Raw genomic sequence first — 20,949 nt, 5'->3', positions numbered from 1 at the left:
GCAAGATCAGAATCTGTCTTCCCTACTGTGTGGCCAATCATCCATTCCCCACCTCCCCCACCCACACCCAACTAAACAATCAGAGCTGTGAAACATTGATAAAGTGGACATGAAAACATTTACAATGTCTGCAGATGTTGCAGAATATTCCCCACCCCACCCCCAATCCCATGATAAAATTTGTTCTGCAGTTGTTAGGATTTCACTGTCATTAAATATGTGCAAGCTGCTCACTACATTATACAGCAACACCCTGCTCCTGGCTTCCCTCCCTCCCTCAACCAAATTATGTAGTTCCCACAACTACTGAGCTGATAAATCACTTAATCAGTTTAGTCACCGTGACATAGTGACATCATCCCACTGTAACCCAAAAAAAGTCCTTTGTCAGAAGCATCACTGAAAGAATGACCAATATGGACAGCTCAATGCACAGTGTGGTACCACACAAAACAGCTATGAAGTCACCCTCCGCCACCATCACTTCAGCATTACATAACATGTTCAACTGGGAAGACAGATTTAAATCACAGACTTACATGAAAATAGACCTTTTGTTTTGCTTAAAACTCAGCATTGAAAGAGAAACGGTGAAAGCAACAACAAAAGAGCTCGCCAATCGTTTAAGTGGCCAATTAGTGGAATGCAGAACCACACAGTCCACCAAGGACCCTTGTTTAATCCCCATTCTGCACTTTAGCTAGCTAATCTCGGCAAATGGAGAACTGCTGCAACTGGCCTCAGTCACTCAAAATGAGAGATGTGTGGGCAAAAACCTATAGATTTTTTGGACTCAGACACAATCTTAAAATGATTGCTGCAACATAATTGTCTATTTGGCAAACACTGGATACTGTAAGAGGCTTCAGCAGAACATAAGTCAGTGGAAAAGGCAGACAAATGGTAGGCTGAATTTCAGGTGTAGAGCATACTTCACTGTTTATTTAATTATCAGAGAATCGTTATGGTACAGAAGGTCACCATTCAGCCCATTGTGTCTAGATCAGTTCTTTAAAATAGTAATAAAATCAATCAATTATTCTCCTGCTTTTGCCTATATAGGGATGAATGTTGCTTCTATTCAAATAATCTTCTAATGCCTTCTTGAATGTTTCAACATAGCTTCATTAAGGGAAAAATGTTGCCTGACAAATTTATTAGAATTCCTTAAGGAGGTAATAAGTAGGGTAAGGGGGAAAGATTGGATGTAATACAGTGGATTTTTCATAAGACCCACACTCTCGACTACTTATTAAGATAAGAACCAATGGTGTTGGGGTCATAAGGCATGCAAGAATCACAAAAGTCTAGCACCCAGGTTCAGCAGCAAATAGGAAAGGTAAATGGAATTTCGAAGGAAGTGAGGTATAAAAATACTGTAGCAAGCACTAGTCAGACCACAGCTAGAATACTGTGGATAGTTTTGGTCCCCTCATCCAAGGAAAGATATACTGACAGTGGAGGCAGGAGAAAGAAGGTTCACTGGGTCGACATTGGGTATAAATGGACCGCCTTATAAGGAGAAGCTGAGCCTGTTGTCATTGGAGTTTACAAGTACGAGAAATGACATTATTGAAACATACAAGATTCTAAGGAGCCTTGACAGGGTAGAAGGCTTACTTCATGGGACAGCCTAAGACCAAAGCAACATTTCTACTAAGCTGGGAGGCTCTGTGCACGTGCCAACACAGCAGCTTCCACTGCCGGACGCATGTACCTTAGAGGTCTGCAGAGCAGAAACAAAAATACCTGTACAGGGAATAATGAATCATATGGCATCACCTCAGAGCAAGGGGTGTCTATATGAGACAAAGGGAGGAGGTGGTCTATTTTTTTCCTGAGGGTAGTGAATCAGTTGAATATTTTGTTACTGCAGAAGGATGCTGAGGCTGGATCATCAATTATGTTCAAGGCTGAGAGAGACGGATATTTTAAATCAGTGAGCACACTAAAGATAGTTGATAAAAGGCAGGAAAGTGGAATTGAGGATTATCACATCGGTCACGATCCCTTTGAGAGGCAGAATTGAATCAATGGGTCAAATGGCCTACTTACCTCCTCTGACTGAAATTGCCTCCACCATATTTCCAAGCACTGCATTCCAGGCTATACGCCATGTCAACAATTTTTTTTATCCTACATCAGATTGGAGTAGTTTGCAAATTATTTTATAATCTGCCTTCACATTCTCCATCCTTTGGTGAGAAAGAATAGTATCTCCCTCTCTATTAATATCCTCTTGGACTTCCCTCCAAGGAAAACAAACTCAACTTCTCCAAGCTGTCTTTTGTCTTCAATCTATCTAATGGAACTTTCTCAGCTCTGGAACCAGACAAACAGACAAAAATCAACTGACAGTTTTGGGTTTTATAGCTTGTGTTTCTATTTTATAAAGAGAAAAATTGCATTTACATATCAACGTTCATGATTACAGTCAATATTGCAATGCAGGAAAACATGGTCAAGAAATTTGGACACAGCAAATCTGTCAATGAAATAACAACTGAAAAGATGCACAAGATCTAAAATGTAGGAGCAAAAGGCGGTCTTTCAGCCTGAGTCTGCTCTACCTACTTACTGAGGTTACGGCTGATCTGATAACCCTCAACTCCACTTTCTTGCCTTTTACAATTAACCCTCAATTCGCTTACTTATTAAAATATCTACCTCAGCCTTGAATATTGTAATGACCCAGCCTCAACAGCCCTCTGTGATAAAGAGCTCCACAGAATCACTATCCTCAGAAGAAATTCCTCCTCATCTCTGACTCCCACAAGAAGAAAGAACCTTCGAGATTGAAAGAGGCACAGAATAGAAAGCAGTTGTTCTCCTTATTTTAAGGGTCAGTAACAAGGGGACATAATTTTAAAGTGAAAGGTAGGAGGTTTAGAGAGGATTTGTAGTAAAGCTTTTTCATGGTGAGGTTGGTGGATGGGTCAGGAATGTTCTGCCTTGGAGGGTAGTTGATGTGAGAAATCTCACAATCTGTAAAAAGTACATGGTTGAACACTGAAAATATCATAACATTCAAGGCTATGGGCTACTGCGGAACAGTGGGATTAATGAAGACATTAGTATATTTTTGTCAGTATAGACCCGATGGGCTGAAGGGCCTCTTCTGCAATGTACAATTCCCTGTCACGCTCCCTAATAATCGTGTATGTTTCAATAAGATCACCTCTCATTCTGCTAAACTCCAACAAGTACAAAGCCCAATCTACTCAACCTCTTTTCATAAGACGGTCCCTCCATACCCGGGATCAGCCATGTGAACCTTCTCTGTCTCCGGTGCCAGAATATTTTTCCTTAGATTAGGGCCCAAAACTGTTCACAGTATTCCAGCTGTGGTCTGACAAGTGTCTTGTGTAGTTTTATCAGTGACGCTTACTGCAAAATAAATATTATCCTGGACACTAGAGAGAACTCCCCTGCACTTCACACGAATTGTGTCATTGGACATATGGTGTGGGCAAGTTATGATGAATATGAACAACTTTAGCAGCTTCTATCGGACTACTGTTCTCAATTATGTCAAAATTCACAGAGTTTCCATCCCATAGGTTTTTCCAATTGCCTCCAAGTCAGTCCACAGTATGTTTGCTCTTTCATTAGAAGTAATGGCACCAGTTTATCTTGTGTTCTTTCACTTCTGAACTTCACAATGTCAACAGTTTGCAAGATACTTGGAAAATGCTTGATTCAAATACTGCTCAAAGACAATGGGGGCTTCAATTACCTGACTTTAAAGTTAAAAGCATTGTCCAAGGATACCAGAGAGCAGAAAAATTGGTGAATGATAGAGATGAGCCATGGTGCAGAATCCATTACACTTGTCAATCGTTCGATTTGGAATTATGACAGGGCAAGTATGAACTGCAGTAGTTTGTGTAAAACAATTTCAGTAAACGTGGGTATTGTTCCTGCCAAACACACATGGCTAACCTGAAACAAGATGTCCACATCAATTTCCAAGAAAAACAAAGCAAGACAAGGTGAATGAGGTAGTCTCTGTGATCATCTATTATCGATGGTTCCGAGTACTTTGGCAGTACATCAGTTCTCCTAAAAGGAACGTATTAAATCTGTAAACATTCTAAAAATCATTGGCAGGAAAGATGTAAAAGATTTTGCATGCTACGTCATTAACTGACCAAGATGCTCCAGTATTCTGTAAAGTTTAACTGAGATTACTAAGTATAAATGTGTTAATAATAACTTGAGATTTAATAATTTTGTTCATCCCTCTGGTATAGGTTTGATTGAAACTCACCCAAGAGGATGCATGTGCCAGCTTAGCTCAGTTATCATCACACTGAATCAGGTGCGGATGGGTTCAAGTTTACACAAGAAATGCTGACCAGAGGGGCTCAAATCCCTCCGGCTGAGAGATTTATATTTAATAAAACTGGAGTGGGTTGTTGAATGAAGGCATTTTATGACCCCACTTTTCATTACTAATGCTTTGCATGTCCTTCTCAACACTACCATCGCTAATCTTCCATGGGACATGATGCTGGCAAGATTTGCTTCTCATCCCAAATCGAGGGATAATATCTTGGAATGATCATCAAAAGGGTAGAATTTAGGAATAAAGAAGGGGCAGTCACACTGTTAGGAGTATTATTGGGGCCGCAAACAGGCAGCAGGCAAATCAAGGAGTAGATGTGTAGAAGATTAACGGAGGTGTGTAAACATAATAATATGGTCATTATATTAGAGGATTTCAATGACCTCAATATTAATTAGGATAAGACATATAAAGGCTTTAGACAGGTACATGTCTTGAAATGTATATAGGAGAGCTTTTTATGTCAACATGCTGATGGCCCAACAGGGACAGTGCAGTACTGTACCTAATTTTGGGGAATGAAGCCGGACAGGTATTGAGGCGAGAGCAGGAGAGTATTTTCGTGGTAACAACTCCGACACCATAGTTTCAAGTTTGTGAGGGAAAAGGAAAACGATGGTCCACAAAAAGGGTTTTTGGATTGTAGGAAGGCAGATTTTAGTAAAATAAGGCAGAATTTGGCCATAATAGAATGGGAACAGCTACTTAAGGTTAAGTGCAGCAAAACAATGGCAGACATTCAAAAAGGCACTCGGGAGATTACAGGCAAAACATGCCCGCCTTTAGGGTGAAATGGAGGAGCAACAAGCAGAGAATTCTGGATGGTCAAGAATACTCTGGACTGGATAAAAAGAAAAATCGAGACATCCAACAGGTACACAGGGAGCAAAACAACAGAGATCCCAGAGACCACAGGAAGTGCAAGGGGTGTGAATTCAAAAAAGCAATTAGCTGACTAAAGATGGTGCATGACAAAACACTGGTAGACAAGGTTAGGGAGAATCCCAGAATATTCTAGAATAATATTAAGGGAAAGAAAATAACCAAGGAAAAGGAGTAGAGACCATTTAGAACCAAGAAGCAACGTGTGAGAGAAACCAGAGGACATTAGTAGAGTGTTAAATGAGCACTTCACATCTGTCTTCACTCAAGAGGAGGATCAAGTAAGGAATTCCACAAGATGGACAGTGAAGATCTGAAGCAGACTGATACAAAAAACGAGGATGTATTGAAGGTTTTGGCAGATGAAAACAGGTCCAGATGAATCACATCTCCGGCTGCATATGAGACGAGGTCCTGGCTAAATTTTCAAATTCTTTCCAGACACAGGGAAGGTGTCAGAGGACTGCAGGGTAGTTAGTACACTTCCACTTTACAAGAAGGATGGCACACATAGACCAGGGAACTATAGACCTGTGAATCTAAGATCAGTGGTTGGGAAGTAGTGCAGGAGAAAATTAACCTCCATTTAGATAGGTTTGATCAGGGATAGTCCGCTTTGTCAGAGGAAGGTCATGCCTCACAAATCTAATGGAAGTTTTTGAGGCTCTGCCTAAACATTTAGATGAGGGTAGGGCAGTTAATGAAGTTTATAGATTTCAGCAAGGCCTTTGATAAGGACCCACATGGGAAAGCAATAAAGAAGGTAAAAGCTCATGGGATCCAGGGTAACTTGGCAAGTTGGATCCAAAATTGGCTAAGTGACAGGAGATAGAGACTGTTTGTGTGACTGCAGTTCGGTGTGCAGTGGCATACCAGAACTACCAGCGCTGGGTCCCTTATCGCTTGTGATATCCATAAATGATGGGGGGTGTTAACTAAGTTTGTGGATGACACAAAGATTGGCCGGCTGGTTGATACTGAGTAGAAAGGTGTTAGATTACAGGAAGATATAAATGAATTGGTCAGATGGGCAAGATCAGTGGTATATGGAGTTTCATCCTGGCAAGTATGAGGTAATGCACTTTGGAAGAAGAACATTCGAACTAGGAGCAGGAGTAGGCAATCTGGCCCTTCAAGCCTGCTCTGCCATTCAATAAGGGAAAAAAACAAGGGAGAATTCAATGAATTACAGAACGATAAGAAGTTCATTAACAGAGGGATCTGGGGTTCTTGTCCACAGATCCCGAAAGATGGCAAGACAAATTACTAGGGTAGTAATGAAACTATACGGGACACTCCCTATATCAGTCGAGGCAGAGATCATATGGGCACAGAGATTATGTTGGAGCTGTACAAGTCTTTGGTTGGCTACAACAGTTCTGGTCACCCCACAAGAGGAAGGATGCAATGCACTGGAGGAGGTGCAGAGGAGATTCACTAGGATGTTGAAAACAAAAAGCAGGATAAGCTCAGGTTGTTTTCTTTGGAGCAAAGAAGGCTGAAGGGACACCTGATAAAAGGGGTACAAAATTATGAAGGACATGGACAGGGTGATAGAAAGCAGCTGTTCCTCTTAGTTGAAGGGTCAATGATTTTCAAGTGAAAGACAGGAGATTTAGAGGGGATTTCAGTAAAATCTTTTTCATCCAGAGGATGTGAGGGTCTGGAATGCACTGTCTGGGAGGTAACTTTAGGCAGGAAACCTCACAACGTTGAAAAAGTATTTGAATGAGAACTTGAAGTGTCACAACATTCAAGTTTCGAGACTTGTGCGGGAAACTGGGACTAATGTAGATTGTTGCATACTTTAGGCAGTACAGTCTTGATGGACCAAAGTGTCTCATCTGTACTATATGGTATTGTTTCACAGGAATTGAGTGCCAAGTCTAAGGGCAGTTTCAAGTCAAACACACTGCTGTGGATCTGGAGTCTCGTGTAGGCCAGATCAGGTAAGGACAGAAGATTTCCTTCCCTAAGCAAATCCTGAGTGAACCAGATGGTTAAATTAATGCATTAGACTAGCTTTATTAAGTTCCAGAATTTATTGAACTCAAATGTCACCATCTGTCAATATGGGATTTGACCCCTTGTGCCGAGGGCATTAGCAATAGGATGACTACTGACTGAACTTGCAAATTTCTGCCTGCAACCCCAACAGGATCTACATCCAAAATTTTTAACCATGACAAGTAAATCAAAAAGGCTTGTATTTGGACTGGATCTTGTCAATAGCTTAAACCATAACATACACGATGAGCTGCAGTTGAATAACAATTAAAACTATTTCTTCCTTACAGACACCTTTAAACAAACCAGACAGAACAAAATGACAAACCTTTTCAAGCAGTCACCAGTACAGCCACGAGTGATTAAGACACTTTAGCAGTCGATGCTACTGGTGGCAATATTTAGTCACTTGAAACCTCATATCTAAGGAGTCAGGGATTTCAAGGGGTGGAAAAGTTCACTCCACATCAACTATGGCATCAGATATGATAAACACTAGTTATGGAGGGTAGGCCCTAAACATTAATTCAGTTAGTCCCACTATCAAACAACAGCAAAATGTTGCATTAGTGACATAATTAATTACATTCTAATTCAGTTAGTAAGCACTGTGATTATTTGCTTCTAGTTTACTCTGGCTAAATCCTCAGAAGTGGTAAACTAAACACAACTTCTGTTGTACATGCGGTATATTTACATAGAATGACATTTTGTTGTTCCAGTTGCTGCCTACCAGAATAGCAGCAATGATTCTTCAGTTGTTTAACAGCTTCATAAATCAATGCAATACATCATGATCACATCATGTTGGTATCTGCACTAAGGGAACTAAGCAGTGACTAGTAAGACTTGTAGAGTGGTGACCTGCATCAGTGAATTCACTACAAAAGCAACGTAGGTGCATGGGAATACAAATGATTTGGAGATGCCGGTGTTGGACTGGGGTGTACAAAGTTAAAAATCACACAACACCAGGTTATAGTCCAACAGGTTTATTTGGAAGCGCACTAGCTTTCGGAGCGATGCTCCTTCATCAGGTGATAGTGGAGGGCTCAATCCTAACAGAGTTTATAGCAAAAATTTACAGTGTGATGTATAATTTCAGTTACATCACACTGTAAATCTTTGCTATAAATTCTGTTAGGATTGAGCCCTCCACTATCACCTGATGAAGGAGCATCGCTCCGAAAGCTAGTGTGCTTCCAAATAAACCTGTTGGACTATAACCTGGTGTTGTGTGATTTTTAACTAGGAATATAAAAGTATTCAATGTCAAAAGCTTGTTTGTCAAATTTGTAGAGGGGTTAGATAACGCTGTGAGAATAGTAACTTCGTAAAACCTTGACCCTTCATTTGTGTGTTTCAGTTCTGTGAAGTGAAATGGGAAGCAACTACATCCACCTATGAGCCTTCATGTGGAGCAAATGACGCACAATGCAAGATCACCCTGAGGTCAAGTTAATCTTTATAAACCACCTATTCCAACTCACTATGTGCATAACACAATTTGGCTCCTGCAGTTGGGCAAGATATCAAGATCTATTTTATAAGAAATATATTGTTTCATCAGACTGACCTATATCAAGGACTTCCAAGGGCTGACTGCATCATTCTTCATTCGCAAGGGCAAACCTGACTCAATGGCTCAGAAGCTGGAATTCTGTGCTGCATTTGAGGGAAGGTTCTATTTTCTTAAACATGCACAGATTCCTGATGATACAAACACAGGAGGGAAACTAAACTGAGGACTGAAAGAGCCTGCAATAGGGTTTGCAAAGGGATATTGAAATGTGATTCTGGCCCAGTGAGAAAAATACCCAGCTCTGCTTTGCCCCATCTCTATTTTCAGTACTACACTCATGCAAAAGGCCATTATCTTCAAAGTTTTGCAATTGAAACTTTCCCAGATTCAACACATCCCAATGCCCTGACAGGGTTTCACACACCACTCTTGGGTATGGAAACTGACCAGCATGCACATCCACCAAAGGCAACAGTATGAAGACGCACTTACACGTGCTGAAAGCTTTACTCTTCATTAACCAGGCATTTCAGTCACAAAGAGCTGAGCTGGCATACAGTAACTGGAGACATTCACTACACAGATAACCTTCAGAATAAAGTAACAGTTAATCTACATTTCTTTAAAAAAAACTGAAGTCTAACATACTTTAAATCTCCATTAATTAAGCTTTTAGATTTTGTGTAATTTCTGTGGAGTCAAAAGGATACGAGGAGTCCCCTCTGTTCGACAGACCAGATATAGACAGGCAGCGACCACGTGGCTCATTTTCCGACCTCTGGTGAGGTGCTTGCTAACTGCCATTTTGAAGAAGTTAAAGGCAGTATCAAGGCAGTGCTGGTTTAATTGGAGCTGGTTACCCAGATGGTGAATCTGACGACGACCTGAGGGGTAAAAGCAAACACAAAACAGAACTTACAAACAAAATACTACATATGTTTAGAAAATACATCATCATAAGACCATAAGACATAAGAGTGGAAGTAAGGCCATTCGGCCCATCAAGACCACTTTGCCATTTAATCATAGCTGACGGGCATTTCAACTCCACTTACCCACTCTTCCCATAGCCCTTAAATTCTTGATCTTGCAAGGAATTATCAATCTTTGCCTTGAAGACATTTAACGTCCCAGCCTCGACTGTGTTCCGTGGCAATGAATTCCACGGGCCCAGCACTCTCTGGCTGAAGAAATGTCTCCTCATTTCCGTTCTAAATTGACCCTCGTCTAATTCTAAGGCTGTGCCCACGGGTCCTAATCTCCCCACTTAACGGAAACAAAAACTTCCCAGCGTCCACCATTTCTAAACCATGCATTATCTTGTAAGTTTCTATGAGATTTCCCCTCAACCTTCTAAACTTTAATGAATACAATCCCAGGATCCTCAGCCATCCATCGTATGTTAGGCCTGCTATTCCAGGGATCATCTGTGTGAATCTCTGCTGGACACGCTCCAATGCCAGTATGCCCTTCCTGAGGTGTGTGGCCCAAAATTAGACACAGTATTCTAAATGCGACCTAACTGGAGCTTTATAAAGTCTCAGAAGCACATTGCTGTTTTAATATTCCAACCCTCTTGCGAGAAATGACAACATTGCATTCGTTTTCATAATCACGGACTTAACCTGCAAGTTAACCTTCAGAGAAACCTGGACTAGCACTCTCAGATCCCTTTGTACTTTGGTTTTATGAATTTTCTCACTGTTCAGAAAATAGTCCATGCCTGTATTCTTTTTTCCAAAGTGCAAGACCTCACATTTGCTCAGGTTGAATTTCATCCGCCATTTCCTGGACCCCTCTCCTAAACTGTCTAAACCTTCCTGCAGCCTCCCCACCTCCTCAGAACTACCCGCCTGTCCACCTAACTTTGTATCATTGACAAACTTTGCCAGAATGCCCCCAGTCCCTTCATCCAGATCATTACTATATAAAGTGAACAGCTGCGGCCCCAACACAGAACCCTGCGAGACACCATTTGTCACCAGCTGCCATTCCAAAAAAGAACCTTTTACCCCAACTCTCTGCCTTCTGTCAGACAGCCAATCCTCAATTTACGTCAGTAGTTCACCTTGAACACCATGGGCCCTCACCTTACTCAGCAGCCTCTCGTGAGGCACCTTATCAAAGGCCTTTTCGAAGTCGAGGTAGATAATATCCACTGGGTTTCCCTGGTCTAGAACCTACTTGTCACCTCTTCAAAGAATTCTAACAGGTTTGTCAGGCACGACCTCCCCTTACTAAATCCATGCTGACTTGTTCTAATCCAACCTTAAACTTCCAAGAATTTAGAAATCTCATCCTTAACGATGAACTCTAGAATTTTACTAATAACCGCGGTTAGACTAATTGGCCTAGAATTTTTCATCTTTTGTCTTGATCTTCTCTTGAACAATGGGATTACAACAGCGATCTTCCAATCATCCGGGACTTTCCCGGACTCCAGTGACTTTTGAAAGATCACAATCAACACCTCCGCTATTTCCTCAGCCACTTCCCTCAGAATTCTAGGAGGTAGCCCACTGGAGCCAGGAGATTTATCAATTTTTAGACCTTTTAGCTTTTCTAGCATTTTCTCTTTAGTAATAGCTACCATACTCAACTCTGCCCCTTGACTCTCCTTAATTGTTGGGATATTACTCATGTCTTTCAATGTGAAGACTGATGCATAGTATTTATTAAGTTTTTCAGCTATTTCCTTATCTCCCATCACTAGCCTTCCTGCATCAATTTGGAGTGGACCAATGTCTACTTTTGCCTCTCGTTTGTTTCTTACGTTTTGAAAGAAACTTTTACTATCATTTCTAATATTACTGGCTCGCCTATCTTCATATTTGATCCTCTCCTTCCTTATTTCTCTCTTTGTTATCCTCTGTTTTTTGGTCTTCCCAATTTTACTGATTTTCAAGAGCTGTTGGCAACTTTGTAGGCTCTCTCTTTCTTTGATATATTTCCTGACTTCCTTTGTCAGCCATGGCTTTCTAACCCAATCCCAATTAACTAACAAAGCAACTCCGGCCCCTCTGTCCATTTCCTGGTTTTTTTCGATAAGTTGTAAATCCTTGGATGTTTTATTGCCAGTCCTGAATCCCCTGCAACCACGTCTCTATGATGCCTACCACATCATAATCATTCACAATGATTTGTGCCATTAATGCATCTGCTTTGTTCCAAATACTACGAGTATTCAGGTAAAGCACCTTAATGCTAATTTTCTTATCTTCATGATTTCCAACATCTCTAGTAATATGTCCTAAGTTATCCTTCCTTTTTGCTTCATTCCTAGTCTATCTTGAACTTAAACCCTGCACACATGCTAACCTGCTGCTTATCTTTCTACTTGACACTATATTTCCTGTCGCTTTCCCTTTCCCATTCCTCCACAAGTTTGAAGTCCTACTGACCACGCTATTTGTCCTTTTCACTAGAACACTGGTTCCAGATCGGTTCAGGTGGAGACCATCCCACCGGGAGAGACCTCCCCCGGCTCCAAAACTGATGCCAATGTCCCATGAAATGGGATCCCTCTTTCCCACACCAATCTCTTAGCCATGTGCTTACTACTCTAATTTTCTTATCCCTGTGCCAATTAGTACGTGGCTCGGGCGGTAATCCGGAGATTATGACCCTGTTCTTCAATTTCCTTCCCCGTGCTTGTTAATCCCCAAACAGGTCCTCCTTTCTAGCCTTGCCTATGTTGTTAGTGCCAACATGGACCACAACAACTAGATCTTCTCCCTCCCGCTCCAATATCCTTTCAAGCCGGTCAGAGGTGTCCTGCACCCTGGCATCAGGAAAGCAATACACCATGTGGGAGCCATGCAGGAATCCCGATCCAGCTCGCTAAGGATACTATCTGTGCCCCAATAATAGAATTCCCTATAACAACTACTTGTCTTTATGCTCCCCCACTCTTGAATGGCTTTCTGCACCATGGTGCCGTAGTCAGCTGGCTCATCCTGTCCACAGCCTTTTTCCTCATCCACACAGAGAGCAAAAATCTCATACCTGTTGGACAAGGTCAAGAGCTGATGCTCCCCAAATCTCAATACATTGGGTCTACAACATTGGAATAGACCATTCAGCCAAATTGGTCCATTCCAGTGTCTCTGCTCCACACAAACCACCTCCAATGAATTGATGATGGGGAGGTCATGCTTGATAAATCTCCCAAAACTTTTGAGATGTAAATCATAGAGTGGATTATTAGGGGGAGCCATTGGATGCAGTTTACATGGATTTTCAGAAGGATTTCTATAATGTCCTCTGAAGAGGGATTAGCATATAAAATTGGCATATAAAGCACAAGGGATTAGTGGCCAAGCACTAAAATAAATCAAGAACTAGCTGTCAAACTGGAAACAAAGAATAGGAATAAATAGACGGTGACTAATGGGGTACTATATGGATCAGTGCTTGGACCCCAGCTACTCCCAATATACATTAATAACTCAGATGAAAAAAAATTATGTACCATAGCTCCAAGTTTGCAGATGACACAAAGCTGGCAGGGAAGGTGAGCTGTGAGGAGGATCCAGAATTGTTTCAGAGTAACTTGGACAAGCTAAGTCAGTGGGCATATACATGGCAGATGCAGTAAAATGTGAAAAAATTGGCTGAAAAAACAGGAAGACAGATTATATGAATGGCAATAGCCTGGGAAAGGCATTGGGTGTCCTTGTATACCAGTTGCTGAAAGCAAGCACAGAGGTGCAGCAAGCAGTGAAGCAAGCAAAGGATATGTTGGCTTTCACAGAGAGAGGATTCAAATACAGGAGCAAGGAAGATTCGCTGCAACTGTACAGGGCACTGGAAAGACCATAAGTGGTGTATTGTGTGGAGTTTTGATTTCCTTATCTGGGGAAGGATGTTCTGGGTACTGAAGGATCGCGCAGCAGATTTGCCAGACTGATTCGTGGGATGGCAGGACTAACCTGCTGAGAGAAACTGGACTGGCTAGAACTACATTCACTCAAATTGGGGTGGGGATTGGGGGGTGCTACAGATCTCAGAGATCAATAAAACTCAAAGAAGATTAGACAGGGTCAATGAAGGAAGGATGTTCTCAATCACTGGGAGTTCTAGAGCCAGAGTCCCAGTCTAAGGATACTAGGTGGGCTTTTAGGACTGAGATGAGGAGACATTTTTTCACCCAGAGACTGGTCAGCCTATGGAATTCTCTGTCACAGGAAACTGTTTAGGCCAAAACAAAGAAGGCTTTTAAGAAAGGTGTGGACATAGTTCTTAGGACTAAAAGGGTCAAAAGGATATGGGGAGAAAGCGGCAACACGGTACTGAATTGGATGATCATGCACAGTCATAGTGAATGATTAGGTAAAAACAATGACTGCAGATGCTGGAAACCAGATTCTGGATCAGTGGTGCTGGAAGAGCACAGCAATTCAGGCAGCATCCGAGGACAGGCAAAATCGACGTTTCGGGCAAAAGCCCTTCATCAGGAATAAAGGCAGAGAGCCTGAAGCGTGGAGAGATAAGCTAGAGGAGGGTGGGGGTGGGGAGAGAGTGGCATAGAGTACAATAGGTCAGTGGGGAAGGAGATGAAGGTGATAGGTCAGGGAGGAGAGGGTGGAGTGGATAGGTGGAAAAGGAGCTGGGCAGGTCGGACAAGTCCGGACAGGTCAGGGGATCGAGTTTCTGGAGGTTAGAAGCTAGGATGAGGTGGGGGAAGGGGAAATGAGGAAACTGTTGAAATCCACATTGATGCCCTGGGGTTGAAGTGTTCCGAGGTGGAAGATGAGGCGTTCTTCCTCCAGGCGTCTGGTGGTGAGGGAGCGGCGGTGGAGGAGGCCCAGCACCTCCATATCCTCGGCAGAGTGGGAGGGGGAGTTGAAATGTTGAGCCACTGGGCGATTTGGTTGATTGGTGCGGGTGTCTCGGAGATGTTCCCGAAAGCGCTCTGCTAGGAGGCATCCAGTCTCCCCAATGTAGAGGAGACCGCATCGGGAGCAACGGATACAATAGATGATATTAGTGGATGTCCAGGTAAAACTTTGATGGATGTGGAAAGCACCTTTGGGGCCTTGGATAGAGGTGAGGGAGGAAGTGTGGGCGCAGGTTTTACAGTTCCTGCGGTGGCAGGGGAAAGTGCCAGGATGGGAGGGTGGGTCGTAGGGGGGCGTGGACCTGACCAGGTAGTCACGGAGGGAACGGTCTTTGCGGAAGGCGGAGAGGGGTGGGGAGGGAAATATATCCCTGGTGGTGGGGTCTGTTTGGAGGTGCCGGAAATGTCGGCGGATGATTTGGTTTATGCGAAGGTTGGTAGGGTGGAAGGTGAGCACCAGGGGCGTTCTGTCCTTGTTGGGTCTGAGGGCGGAGGTGCGGGATGTGGATGAGATGCGTTGGAGGGCATCTTTAACCACGTGGGAAGGGAAATTGCGGTCTCTAAAGAAGGAGGCCATCTGGTGTGTTCTATGGTGGAACCGCTCCTCCTGGGAGCAGATACGGCGGAGGCGGAGGAATTGGGAATACGGGATGGCATTTTTGCAAGAGATAGGGTGGGAAGAGGTGTAATCCAGGTAGCTGTGGGAGTCGTTGGGTTTGTAGAAGATGTCAGTGTCAAGTCGGTCGTTACTGATGGAGATGGAGAGGTCCAGGAAGGGGAGGGAGGTGTCAGAGATGGTCCAGGTAAATTTAAGGTCAGGGTGGAATGTGTTGGTGAAGTTGATGAATTGCTCAACCTCCTCGCGGGAGCACGAGGTGGCACCAATGCAGTCATCAATGTAGCGGAGGAAGAAGTGGGGAGTGGTGCCGGTGTAATTACGGAAGATCAACTGCTCTACGTAGCCAACAAAGAGACAGGCATAGCTGGGGCCCATACGTGTGCCCATGGCTATTAGAAAGGGCATCCAACTGTCCTTTGATTGGCATGGACAACATGGACCATATTGCCTCTTTTGTGCTGTGACACTTCTATGGTTCTAACAGTGAAGCAGACTGAATGGATGAAATGGCCTACTCCTGCTACTATTTTTGCTTCTATGTAAACAACATCATAGCTAGTCTTTAAATATTGACATATCCCAAAGGTGCTCCACAGGAATACACTCAACAAAAGTGATTCAAATGGGATTAAAAGCTATGAGAATGCAGAATTGTCCAAGGAATGAAAAAGAGGGACTGTTCAGACTGACAGGAATAATGGAATCCTGCTCCCTAAGGTTCATACAAATGCCACCACATTTTTAAAGAAATGTATTAAATAAGGCAAAGTAGTAATTAAGGCACAAAATCAATCTGCTTTGCAGTTTCAAGATTTTTCCAAAGTCTACTTTTTAAGATTTCAGGGAGCACGCTTTGCTTTCAAGAGCTGCTTTGTCATTCGCTTTAACTCAATCATGAGGTGGTACAGTCACATAATTACATTCCATTCCGCACTTGTGTTGGCATATGGGAAATTTTAACTCAGAATTAGAAGAATTCATCAATATCTTCAATAATTATCACCCCTCAATTAAATTCAAAGGCACAGACACAGAAAATGAATTACTTACTTCCTTAATATTTAAACTGATACAAAACAAAAGGCGTAAGTTAGCAACAAAGCTTTTCCCCAAAGAAAAACTGACGTACTTCCACACAACCTCAAAGCATATGTTTCAGATCGGTGAGGTCATAGCCAATGTTCCATTACATGAGTTCAGTGAATTTAAGAGAAATTTGAGTTGGAAACATATGTCACAGAACTGGAACATTTTGCTAAGGCAGTTTTGATAAAACTATCTTTTCCTGGATCTCAGAACTTAATCTCACATTTAAGTGTAACAACTGGTAGCCATCATTAGAACAGCATCCACTACATTGCTCCCTATAAAGCAGCTCTTAAACTATTTGAAATGCATACAATTCTAACAGGTCTGGACAGACTAGATAAAAGGAGGATGGTTTCCATGTTTGGGGTGTATAGAATCAGACAGGACAGATTCAGGACATGGGGAAAGTTTTCTTCACCCAAAGGGTAGGGAACCTGTGGAATTCTCTACCACAGAAGGCTGTGGAAGCTAATCAGTTAATCAAGGATCAAGGAAGAGACAGACTTTTTTTTTAAATTTTAAAGGCCTCAACAGATATAGGAAAAAGGCAGAAATGTGGCATTAGATAAAGGAGCAACCATGATCATATTAAATAGTAAACCAGGTTCAAAGGGCCAAATGGACTACTTCTGTACCTTGTTTCTATTGTTTAAGATTCAAAGCCTGAAGCTGGAGATCTTGCATTCAATGACAAGTATTCCTTAGTTCAGAGATTTAAGTGTTCGTGGCTCCCAGTCAATTAAATGTTCCTTTACTGACAGGTTTAGAAGTTTTCACTCCATTTTGCAGTCTCCCATTCCCCTTGCAGCCCATCTCCCCTACTATCCTCTTGCAGCCTTCTAGTCTCCTTCCCCACCAACAAACTGCACCCCCCCCCCCCCATTCACAAACTCCTTACAACCTCCATCTCCTGAATTTACTTCTCTTGGACCTGCCTCCATTCTCCCAACATTCACTTTTCCAGTGACTCCCTCACTCATAACCAGCTATTCATTGCTCCTCCAATCACAGGTGGCCTTGCTCCCACACTTATCGGTCCACCAACTGTATGGCAGACTTGTGATCCAGAACCTGCCACACCATCATAAAACTGTTCCTAGTCCACCACAACATTGATGTCTACCTGACAATCTGGAAAGTTGTCCATTATGTCCTGTGCACAAAAAAAAAGCAGGCCAAGTTGAAATTGGTCAAATATTGCCATGTCAGTCTACTGTTAGTCATTAAAAAAGCACTTGTTCTGCACCAAGCTCCTGACTACGTTACAGCATTAGTTCAAACAATGAATGTAAGAGCTGAACTCCGGAGGTGACCCAAAGGCAGCATTAGATCAAGTATAGAATTGACGGCTCTAAGCAAAACTGGAGTCAATGTGAAACAGCATTTATAGCGCTTTTCAAATTCTTAGCATCTACCATTTTAAGTGTAGGGAAAGCAGATACATAAGAACTCCACCACCTGAAAGTTCTCCTCTAAATCAGGTACCATCTGATAGGGAATTACATCACTGTTTCTTCAGTGTCACTGGGTTAAAATCCTGGAACTGATCCCGGAGAACACTTTTGGTTGAAAAATGTGTTGCTGGAAAAACACAGCAGGCCAGGCAGCATCCAAGGAGCAGAAGAATCGACATTTCGGGCATAAGCCCTTCTTCAGGAATGAGGCTGGTGTACCAAGCAGGCTGAGATAAAAGGTAGGGGGGGAAAGGAATTTGGGGGAGGGGCGTTGGGAATACGATAGGTGGAAGGAGGTGAGGGTGAGGGTGATAGGCCAGAGAAGGGGTGGGGGCGGAGAGGTCGGGAAGAAGATTGCTGGTCAGAGGGTGGTGCTGAATCCGGGGGTTGGGACTGAGATAAGGTGGGGGGAGGGGAAATGAGGAAGCTGGAGAAATCTACATTCATCCCGTGTGGTGAGGTGCTCTTCCTCCAGGCGTCGTGTGGTCAGGCTCTGGCGATGGAGGCGGCCAAGGACCTGCATGTCATTGGTGGAGTGGGAGGGGGAGTTAAAGTGTTCAGCTACGGGACGGTTGGGTTGGTTGGTGCGGGTGTCCCAGAGGTGTTCACTTTTGGTGCCCTATACCACAGGGACTGCAGTGGTTCAAGGCAGCTCAGCACCACCTCTTTTAAGGCAATTAGGGATGAACTATAAATGCTGGCCCAGCTAGCAACATCCACATTCTATGAATGAAGGAATTATACTCTTTTTCTGTAGAAATAAACCTTAGTATTTGTTCTCAATCTTCATTATCTGATCCCTGTGGGATTTGAGTGTTATGATTCCCAGATCTCCTCTTCATTAATTTCATTTTTTTCTAATTAGTTTGTTACTTTCACATTTATAGATGGTTCACTTTGATTTCTGACTTTGTGCTTGGGCCTTTAGCACCTTCACCACTACAATACCTATCCAAGGAGCAGTAATTTGTATCTTAACACCCTTTATATCAGAGTTCCTTCGCAACCTGCTTGTTCACTTTTATTGTTTATTGCTCCTTGTTGTTAATTCACTACCTGATAAAAACAGCCTAAACTGTTAACCCTTAAATTCTGATCATAGCAAACATTTGTTTACATATCCCACTATGCTCTTCATTCCAGTGAGCACTGTCTGACTTTCTCCTTTAAAATTATTTCCCTTGCTTCAAGCGTGTGCCTAGAGGCTGGGCATTGTCAGAAATGAGGCACCATTGAGTGATAGGTTTTCCAGCCCTGCAATGAGAACCTTCCGAGGGAGAGATCTTTGCCTCACCACTCATCCCACATAATGGAGTACTGCCGTTTGAGACTAATTTGTCACCAGACCAGAAGTCATTCAGGTTTGGTCTGTTTGGGGAGAGGGGGAGCAGCAGACTGTGCTTCCTGTGTTACTGGAGATAGTGAGTCGGTGTATGTCATGTTTGGGGAATGGATGCACTCCTATTGATACTTCTGAAATGAGGAAATATTGTGCATAGTTCATCTTGTTTCAGCTTTGTGTTTCTGTTCCTACTCCCACCCAGGGATTGTTCAATCATACGGCTAACAATGGATGAAAGCTTTCCAGTATCCCCTGTAGCTCTAGTAGAATATATGAGTCATTCGATGAATCATTTCATAGGCAGAATGGGCAGTCACTTATGTCGGTGCTGCCTGATAAGTTTTCAGAAGAGGTGGGACCGGAACGGAGTGAAGTAGGAGTTTATGGCATTTTCATAGTTTGCAGGAGTTTTGACGTCAGTGAAGTGAGGGTAATTCGCATTTAAGGCTGTGTTACCAGTTCTTCCCCCACCTCACTCATCCCTGAGTCCCAAAACACAAGTATGTCTGTGTTTACATACCCACAGGATATTCGCATGTGTTCACCCTGTCTTACCTCCACGCCCACACAGTGGGTGCATTATTTATTTATTTTGCAATTTTTTTGTGTCTGGTATTTGAAGGACAGTAATGTCTTTTGTTTTACTTTTAGTTCATCTGGCCCCTTCCCCCTCATCACTGACTCATCCTGCTCTAGACTCTGAAGCCCACAGGGCAATCTCTTTTCTTTTAATTATACATGCATGCGGCGCTAGGGCTGGAGCCAGTCTGCAGCTTTTGGTTGCAAAATTGATGTCAGACAAAGCTCTGTTGCAACACTAATATTGTCATGATAGCTTTCACTATTAATTGGGTTTGGCTGTTTCTCCAACTGCATATCATCATTTCTGAGCAACTGTGAACCCAGACATCTATTTATTGATGCCTAAACCTTCCTCTCAGAGCTTCCACCACCTGTTGTGAAAACAATTAATTATATTGGCTCCCTTCACCTTTCAGGGAGGAAAAAGTGAGGACTGCAGATGCTGAAGATCAGAGCTGAAAATGTGTTGCTGGAAAAGCGCAGCAGGTCAGGCAGCATCCAAGGAGCAGGAGAATCGACGTTTCGGGCATGAGCCCTTCTTCAGGCTCATTTTCAGCTCCCTTCACCTTTCATCCCAGGCTCCCTGGGTTTCATTAATTTCCAGTCTACTATAGATTTGATAGTAAAATTTTTATCGTGGTCAAATCCCTTCATAAACTTAGCATGACTTATTTTAGTAATTGCCTCCAACTCAACAACTCTCCCTCCAGAATCTCTGCATTCCTCAGATTCTGGCCCCTTGCACATTCTCAGTTTTAATTGCTCCATCATTAGTGGCTCTCTGTCCCCCTCAAATAGTTAGTTGACTTCTGAAAACAGGCTAACTGTGAAACTAATTTTTTTCTATTCATGGGATATGGGTGCTACTGGCATTTATTGCCTATTCCCAACTGCCGAGGTAGCAGTTTAGAGAGGATCTGAAGTGACATATAGGCCAGACCAGTAAAGACAAATTTCCTTCTGTAAAGTACATTGATGAATGAGATGGGATTTTTCTGACAACTGTGAATTGGTTACATGGTCATCATGAGATCCATAATTCCAGATATTTGGTAAATTCAAGTTTTACCATCTTCCACGGTGAGATTTGAACCCAGGTGCCCAAGACGTCACTTGAGTCTCTGGATTGATAGCCTAATGTCTACGTATATATGAAATAGGAGGAAGCCCCACAGCTCCTTGAGCTACTGAGCTATATAAATGCATGTTCTGGTTAATATTCAGAGTGACCTCACAGGTTAAAATTGGAGGAATGATTGCCAAGA

General features: G+C 42.7%; 1 protein-coding gene across 2 annotated transcripts in view; it reads right to left on the bottom strand.

Moving 5' to 3' along the window:
* The window catches only part of LOC122553334 (BRF1 general transcription factor IIIB subunit b), a 476,022-nt gene that overhangs the window by 348,954 nt on the left and 106,119 nt on the right, over positions 1 to 20,949 (bottom strand). Inside the window, exon 3 of one of the 2 annotated variants that reach the window (XM_043696898.2) lies at positions 9,470 to 9,643. In XM_043696898.2, coding sequence (XP_043552833.1) covers positions 9,470 to 9,643 — 174 coding nt within the window. Of the gene's footprint in view, positions 1 to 9,469; positions 9,644 to 20,949 lie in introns of those variants that run through there. The other variant, XM_087989567.1, reaches the window with a different exon arrangement.

Source organism: Chiloscyllium plagiosum, unplaced genomic scaffold (genome assembly GCF_037043375.1).
Source record: "Chiloscyllium plagiosum isolate Xiang-an unplaced genomic scaffold, Cpla_swu_hap1 HiC_scaffold_8, whole genome shotgun sequence".
In the NCBI taxonomy this organism is placed as follows: domain Eukaryota; kingdom Metazoa; phylum Chordata; class Chondrichthyes; order Orectolobiformes; family Hemiscylliidae; genus Chiloscyllium; species Chiloscyllium plagiosum.
This window is presented reverse-complemented; position numbering and strand designations above follow the sequence as displayed.